The following is an 8998-nucleotide window of genomic DNA, read 5'->3' as shown; positions in this document are numbered from 1 at the left end:
TTGATTTAATATTATGAAATATTTATAAATTAAATGTCATGCAGTGCATGATTCCATTATACAAAAGGTTCGATTAGTCATATATGTGCTACAAGTAATGATATGAGATTATTTTACTATATGTTTGCCCACTTATTTTATTTTTACACCACTAAGCTGAAAGGGAAGTGAGTTTAGGCTTTTGAGTAAGAGGGGGGGGGGGGGGGGGGGGGGGGGGGGAGGCAAAAAGCATGTATTCATAATTTTCATTTTTTAAAACTGAATGTATAGTTTTTTCTTTAAAAACTATTACTGTTAATTGCAATGAAAATTGATCACTATACCTAAAGCTGGTCCAGTTCAGTTAATATTTTAAATATAAATTGCATTTTCAAAAAAAAAAAAACACTTTGGAAAGCGAGATAGGGCCAGTGCATGGATGGGCGAGGGGGGAGAGAGGGGGAAGGGATGGTAAAAATTTAAGACTGAAATCAATTTTAGGGTTGGGGGGGGGGGGAGGCTGAATTTGTTAAATGATATTTTACATATAAAATCGTGATTTCTAATCTGATATAGTTTCAGGAGAGTAAACGAAATCTGAAGAAATCCTATGGAAATCCTATGGAAAACACAGTGAAATAAAGTGCACGAGAAGCGGTGCTGTGCTGTAAAGTTCCCTTTCGAATGTGAAGGTTTATGGGGCAAGTAAAAGTAAAGTTCACTTGTTTCTTTACCCTGGCATATGAAAGAATAGTGTGGTCAGCAATATGCCCAACCGCCTTTACTATCACTGAGACGTGAGTTAGGTACACATCAGACTCTAGGACGTTCGAATGATACAAACCCGGGATTCGAGCTATGAATACTTCTGGGTTAGCAGTCGTACGCTCTACCACCCAACCTCGCTGTCGCAGTGTGTGGTGCTGAGTTATAAATAACACTAGCTGGGGTGGACTAAAGAACGTTTTGCGAACATGAACCCAGATTCGAACTCTAGACATTCGGGTTTGCCGTCGATGCTCTACCATTAGACCATGCCGTCCCATGCTCGTTGCTGAGGATTAAGATTTAAAAAAAAACAACATAATCTCACCTCTGTTGGGCCCGGGGTATCTGGGGGTAACATCGTGCTTGATGAGATTATCTGTGGATGAATTATGTAGGACGTGGTTAATACCTCATTAGCACCTCAGGGTCGGTCGATAGTAATCGTTTAAAGATTATTGATTGAATCTAATAGATCAGGGGGGTTGTAAACACCTTTTTAGTGGTCAGTCTTTAAGCTGCTCCAATGGCGTTACGTATAATTGTCTAACAGGGTTATTACGATACACTAGGTTAAACTGTTTCCCGTAATTTTCAAAACAGAGAACCATATGCCTAGACACGGTCAAAGACATTGTCCTCACCTATGGAAATTACCTATGGAGACATTACCCTCCCCCTGTCAATTACCCCCATCTATAGGTTATTATCCCCTACCCCCAAGCTGAAGAACCCTGACCTTAACCCTTACGACAAACCTACACCTAACCCTAACCCAACAGTAGCCCTAACCCTAGCCCTGACCTAACCCTAGCAATAATGTATTCCTTACTGAGAGGGAGTAATTGACAGGGGGTAATTGCTCGAGGGGGGTAATGACAGGGGGGGCGGTGTCCTGCTCTCGTCCAGATAAGGCATTGACTATACTTGTGTTCCCTTATCAAAATGATGACAAGTATAGAAGAAAAGTCGGATAAACTATATTGATTAAACAGTCAAACATTTATTTTTACTACTTTTCAGATTATTAAAAAAATCAATCCTCCACAATTTTTTTGGTCGTGTCTCTGTTGATGTGAGTCTCCCCCGCGCTAACCCGTCCCCCACGGGACCTCTTGTCTAACGCTGCTGACAGGGGAACTGTACGAGGTTTCATAACGTTTGAAGCGTTGGTGGTTTGATGTATTGGTGGTAGAGGAATCGGTGGGGAATGAGGGGGAACACAGTTTAAACGGGCAATTTGTGTCGTGGAAATATGAAGTAGTGCAGTTTAAACAAGCAGTTTGTGTAGAATAATTCGAAGGTATTGCAGTATAATCTAGCATTTTGTAGAGAAAAAATAGATGGTATAGCAGTTTAAATCAGCATTGTGTAGAAAAATTAGATGGTTTTGCTATTTAAACTAGTAGTTTGTGTAGAAAAAAATTGATGGTTTTGCTATTTAAACTAGTAGTTTGTAAAGAAAAACTAGATGGTTATTGCAGTTTAAACTAGCTGTTTGTGTATGAAAATTAGATGGTTTCGCAATGTAAACAAGCACCTTGCGTAGAAAAAGTAGATGGTATTGTAGTTTAAGCAAGCAGTTTGTGTAGAAAAAAAGATGGTTTTGTAGTTTAAGCAAGCCTTTTGTAATTTGATGGTACTACAGATTTAACAGGCATTTTGTGTTAAGAAAACTGCATGCGTTTTAGTTTAAAATGAATGTGTGTGCTGTGTAAGCAAATTTATATTAATAAGTTATATTTAATAAGTGACAAAACGTGAGAAAAAGAGTCAATATGTATTGTAGATGTACACACGGTGAGATGGTGTCAAGTTTAAAGCCCGACGTTCTTAGCACCTGGGCAAATGTAGTCTGGTACCTGTAGTACTTAGAATAAAAGTCGTAAGTCAAGCCTGATTAGTATTGATACCCACGCTGGGTGGATGGTGATTGTATCCTCTAACGACATACCTCTTGGTAGCCTATTCGAACATGATGGATTATACCTATACGCTAGACCATACATCACGATATACCATAAATACACGACAGACAGTACAAACAATACAGACCGTACCCTTATATACACGACACATAATACCTACACGACAGGCCATACCTACACGAGACAGACCATACATACACGACACACCATACTAACACAGAAAACTCTGTGAAAACATAGAGGTCTTTAATACAATGGAAACCCGACTAGTAGGCTAATATCCCCAAAGCGTATCACCACAATGCACCTAACATCAGAAAAGACAACAACAATAAAGTACCACCCAGTCTAACGACCACATTAATTATGTACTTGCCTGGGTCGCATGTTCTGCCTGAAGTCTGCGAGAAACCTTCCGTACACCGGCACTCCCCGAGCAGGTCAGATGTTGTCTTCTGGCAGATGGCGTTCTGGACACACTGGAAGTGCCCGGGCTCGCAGGGGTCACCCACCAGCTTACTGCGGGTGGTGAGAATTGGACGCTGGGTCACTGCATCGGTGGGGGTTGGTGTGGGTATAACGGAGGGGTCAGAGTCTCTCAGATCTGTCAAATAGAAAGTAAAGATGGTTTTTTTTAAAACATATAAAACAGATGGACACCACAAGAGAAAACGAAGGTGGCCAAAGTAAACATGAAGAAGATCAATGGAGAAAGTGTTGAAAGACGAAGGCCTAACATTCCAACAGGCAGAGGTTATTTCCTGAAACAGGACGAAATGGTGCTAATTTATTGATGCCTCGAGCGCCAATGGTCATTAAAAGATTATCATAAAACAATAAGCATACAATGTTTTGTTATTACAGTGTTTAATTAGTCTATACATCCTACGTGACGATGTTTAGCACAAGATCAAATAGCCAAATAGTAGGGTGTCGCGATGACGATTAGTTCTTGTTGGTGTAAAAAGAATGAGAAACATCTTCATAAACAGATGCGAGTGGCGAACAGGAGGAAGTGGAGCACATCAGAGGGAGACAACTCAGCACTGACAGTCTCTGGCCCTTGTTAGGTTTCCCTGAGTCGACTAGCGTCAAACTTTACAAGCAAAAAACATTTTACAAAAGTTCTGCGGTTTTAAACTAGATCTAAACGTTAAATACAGCTAGAATTGTTTCTAATTGGTCGACTAGCGTCAAACTTTACAACCAAAAACATTTTTAAAAAGTTGTGCGGTTTTAAACTAGATCTACATCTACACGTAAACCACAGCTAGAATTGTTTCTAATGCTAAACGAATTATAAAATAGCAGTTCTACACAATGACGATCTTGAATTAATTTTTTCTTCTTCTGTAAATTGTTCTAGAATACAAGATTTTTTTCTCAAAGTAGAACTGTTCTAAAGTAATTCAGAGAACTACCGTGCATGAACTATACAACATGGGTTATATTATAATCAAATATATTTTCCAAAGTAGAATCAGAGAGGAGATAAGTTGTAAAGTAGAGAAGTAGAATAGTTATTAAGTGTAACGTTAAATAAACAAGGGTTGAAGTACAACAAATGTCAAGTATGGAAAGGCAAAAGTAGAACAGCAGTAGACAAAGAAAGAAGTCTAACATTTAAGTAGAGAACGGTAGAAGTAAAAAAAAAATCTGTAACGTAGAGAAAAACAAAAGAAGAACAGTTGTAAGTAGAGAAAGACAGAAGTAAAACAGCTGTAAAGCAGAGAAAGACAGAAGTAGAGCAGTTGTAAAAAGACAGAAGCAGAGCAGTTGTAAAGTAGAGAAAGACAGAAGTAGAACATTTGTAAAGTAGAGAAAGACAGAAGTAGAACAGTCGTTAAGTAGAAAATGCCGAAAAAAAAAGTACAAATGTAAAAAAAAAAGTTCTGTGATGGAATATCCGGCAAGTGGGCCTGCAAGAAATAAGACAGACGGCAGTAAACTACACGGGCCGTTGCGTGACTCCAGATGGAAATTCCTCACTTGGTAGAGCTCAGTGCCGTGATTGGGAGACGGAAGGTGTTAACCTGTTGGTCACTAACATTTTTCACCCTTTAACATTGAGCGCGGCAGTCCGAGAAGCTACGCTTACCAAAAAAAAAAAAACAACTCCTTACGTAATAGAATACAATCTGAACAACAACATAAACTGAAAGTTGTCTATCAATAATACTTAGATTTAAAAGCTAAACGATTGCGGCAAAATATATTTCTGTGTTGATTAATGAAATTAAATAGCCCAAAAAAGGGGTCAGTTTATATTGATCTATAATGAAGTCGCATACAGTTTTACCCAAACCCAAATCAAAAGAACAATGAACAATGCAATGACAGGGCGAGCATTACCTCCCCTATGATTTTACGCGTCAGTTCATGCCGTAACCATAGTTACCGGTTCATTTTATTTTTTTCTCTCTCTTGTTGGACCAGTGCTAGCTTGAAATCATCTTATACAATAGATGACGATAACGTTATGGGGGCTTTTATATAGAGGTCTTATATGCTTAACTGCAGCCTTATAAGGTGTTATTAAAATTGTATGAAGTTGATTCAGACTAACCAGACCGTTCTAGAGAATGGCTATACTTTTATAACTGCATCTCAGAATACACACGAAGTAAGGACTGCTAAAACACTCTAGACTCTAGTGGATAATTAAACCTTTTTTTTCAAGTTGTAGATTTACCGTCTGATTTCACTTGTCTACAACAACCGAATACAAGTCTGACTGATCAACGTCATTAACACAACAACACATACAGCGTTGGAACACCACATTTCATTAGAGTCGAGCGCTTTTTTTTTGGTAGGGGGGGGGGGGGGGGTTAATTTTTTTTAGTAAATCCTTGATTGGGTTAGAATTAGTCTTAGGTTCATACTATCAAAGCCTTCTAATACGATGGTACATACATGTATAAGCAAATATAAGAGGAGAATGGTTAAATGTATCGTGTTGATAAGTTTAGTCTACCCTTCTTTATGTGTTTCTATTCTCATATGACTGTATAGACGAAAAACTCAGTAGGCCTACGTCCACAAGTACTAGCTTTCAAGAAAAATTATTTCTGAAACTCCATTTCCATATTTTTAAAAGTGTCAAATATTATATTAAAAAGTTTAAAAATATATGCGTTCTAGTTTTTTGATATTTTACAGTAGCGCCATTTAACCTGTAATATTGCCAAATTAAGTAAAAATATATATTCATTTTTAAAAAAGAATTGAAATACACCACTCGTCTTTTGATACAGTTGATATGTTAATATTTCACTAAACTGATATGTTAATTTTAATTCTGTATAAGAGTAAAAGCCTAGAGATTTCTTTTTAAACGCGACAGGAAGTGTAGGGTAATAAAGCGTCTAAAAATAATCTCGTGTCTGTTTATAGGCACAGACTGGGTCGCCAAGGGCAGTGGTTCTCAAGACAACCAACGCTGAGGGGTGGAATCATAAATTCTTATTACAATCCCCAATCGTTAAACATCGGCGTCGATCTGGAATCCCGACTCACAAAATTGCGTGTAGTGATGGGAACAGGGCATTTCCCCCCTGTCAATTACCCCCCGGACACCCCCCCCCGACATTACCCTCCGGAGTAATTACCCCCCTGTCAATTACCCCCTGCCCAGTAGGACATTACCCCCCGGACAGGGTTAAGGTTAGGGCTAGGTTTAGGGTTAGGGTTAGAGTTAGAGTTAGGGTTAGGGCTAGGGTTAGGCTTAAACCAATGTCTAGCGTTGGTTTTGGTTTTGTGTGAAGTTTTAGGCTAAGGTGGAAGCTTAGGTTTTGGTCTTTTTCTTAAGGTTTTGATTAAAGTAGTATATAGTTATAGAATTCTAGTTAGAGTTAGGATTCTAACTTGAGAGGGGGGGGGGTAATTCCCCGGGGAGGGGGGGTGTAATTGACAGGGGAGTAATTGCTCCGGGGGGTTAAATACGGGGGTAATGTCCTGTAGCCTGTAGTGATACACTGTTAATTTAACGCGAGCTAACCAATTCCGATAACCGGTGTCTGGGTTCCGGTGGACGCTCCCACAGTTTGAGCAACCACTTGCCCAGACGGCCCCCGACCAAGTCAAGACAGCCCTCCAAAAGTGCTTGATCTGCGCTTTGTTTTTCCCCCCAACTCACCAATCAGGACGCAGTGCTTAACGTGTGGTTGGGGACGAACACGCAATGTTACTTGCTCCATAAATCGACTTTTTCTTCCATTTTTTTGTGGGTATGTACTCTAAATTATCTGAAGGAATAATACGAGTCTGACAAGCTTCGCATGAGAAATGTTCCCGAAGTGTTATCATTTCTTAATGAAGGATAAGCAGGGGTGGACTAGCTGAGTCCAAGAGCACAGGTACATTTCAAAAAGGGCCCACAACCCCATATTGAAGTTTACAATCTACATTTTTTTTTCTCCATTAAATCCTGAATTCTACTTGCTGGTAAAATACCAACTATTAAATAAAAAATAAAAACTCTATTAGGATATTACAGCGCCGTTCCTGGGGGCCCACCGAGATATTTTCCGGGGAGCCCAGAATGCTTTTTTTTCCTGGTAAACCGGCGGGCCATTCCACCCCTGAGACAAGGAAGAGAAATCTGGGTGTATTTATTTTAAAAAAGGTATCGAATCCATATTTTGTCTGTTGGGTTTAGAGTACAATAATTAATAGCAATGCTGCCGGATATAAGTATGGTAAGAAATAATCATAGAAGGCTAAGTAAGATGGAAACTATCAGTAAACGATACACAGTGGGAACAAAAAAAAAAGGGGGGGGGGGGAGTGATACAGTGAGAGAGAAATTGAGAGAGAATACACACGAGCGAGGTAGAAAAAGAGAGAAAAGCGGAGAGCGAAAAAAAAAAAAGAAACGGTAAAAAAAAGTTTAAAAACGTTAAACAGCTCATCAGTACCCTGTCCCTTGATGTCTGTAAATGACATGACGTTGTAGGGGGGGGGGGGGAGGTGCCCAGCAATCAGGTCGAGTCTTCAGCCATCGTGACCTTTAACCTTAAACAGCACTACGGTTATCGGAGCCAAAAGATAATTTATGTCATCCGGTAATGTAGCTAGTTGTTAAAGAGAGAGACATTAAACGGACAAACTGTGAATTTACTGGAATATTAAAATTAAAACAGATGGCGTTTTAAAAATGTGTAAAAAAAAAAAAAAAGTATTTCCGGGGGAATAGAATTCTTTGCCTCTGGTCTGAGCCGTCAGCTGAGGTCATTCATGTTACATGTCCAGTTTTGACAGGTCAGTGTTAATTTCGTTAGCGATTTCATGGGGGAGGGGAGGGGGGGGGGGGGATACAAAAAAAAATTAACACAATTTTTTTCTTCTTGTCTTAATTTGACAGCTGAATTTGTTAAAATGTCACAACAACGATTTCGATGTCAAATTTATTCGCCAACCATCACCCAGCTATAAAATTTATCCCTGACACTGACAACAGTAAAAAAAAAAAAACACACACACACACACACTACTTCGATACTCTATGCACTTTTGATCACACTAATGCTAAGATGGCAATAGTTTCTACAGTAGCTGAAGATAGGCGGGCTGGGTAATATACTCCCACTCGATGAATGGTGTGAGAGGAGGTGTTTATCTGTGCTGTAGATATCAATACAAACACGTATAACAATGCTAAACGATGAATGCGGTACATAAAAAACATTATGGTTAAGCAAATAGCGCTATCATTACGGCATTTGTTCTTAAACTAAAACTCGACTAGCGTTGAGTGATACTTAGAATCGGATTCTGTCATAAATATATACCTAACTCAAATCTTATCCTAGAAAATTGATTGAACCGTAATGTTAAACCTTACGTTAGAGCATAACAGTTCTGTTTCAGGTTTTTACTTAACATTTTGTCTAGGTAATTGCCACATAGCCAGCTGGAAGGTAAGAGGACTACTGGTGTTCTAAAAAGTTGTAAATGAATTCTCAACATCTACTGCAGTATGCATGGAGTGGGTGCGTCTGGAATTTTCATGGAGTCTGCGCCATGCTGTGAGTCTGTTGAGGATTGCGTGCGTCAGAGGTTCTCACAGTGGGTCGTGGTGTGATGGTGGGACTGGGTGCTTGAGGGGCTCCCAACGTGGGTCGTGATGTGAAGGTGGGGGCTGGGTCCTTCATGGGTTCTCAAAGTGGGTCGGGGTGTGGGGGTTGAGGACTGGGTGCTGCTAGGCTTTTCAAAGTAGGTCGGGTGCTTCAGGGCTTCTTATAGTGGGTCGGGGAGTGGGGGTTGAGGACTGGGTGCTGCAAGGCTTTTCAAAGTGGGTCGGGTACTTCAGGGCTTCTTATAGT

The 8998-nt window shown here is 39.8% G+C and overlaps 1 protein-coding gene across 1 annotated transcript in view; it reads right to left on the bottom strand.

The window, feature by feature from the left end:
• Positions 1–1072: 1072 nt before the first annotated feature.
• The window catches only part of LOC131931928 (uncharacterized), a gene marked incomplete at its 3' end in the record, with an annotated part of 34673 nt that continues 26747 nt past the window's right edge, over positions 1073–8998 (bottom strand). Inside the window, exons 6-7 of the mRNA XM_059288761.1 lie at positions 3049–3276; positions 1073–1123 (exon numbers count right to left, since the gene is read on the bottom strand). Coding sequence (XP_059144744.1) covers positions 1073–1123; positions 3049–3276 — 279 coding nt within the window. The remainder of the gene's footprint in view (positions 1124–3048; positions 3277–8998) is intronic.

The sequence above is a fragment of the Physella acuta genome, unplaced genomic scaffold (assembly GCF_028476545.2).
Source record: "Physella acuta isolate Inbredline_101_S28 unplaced genomic scaffold, ASM2847654v3 ptg002057l, whole genome shotgun sequence".
NCBI classification, from domain to species: Eukaryota; Metazoa; Mollusca; class Gastropoda; family Physidae; genus Physella; species Physella acuta.
Note: the sequence above shows the minus strand (reverse complement) of the source record. Positions and strands in the feature narration are given on the sequence as shown.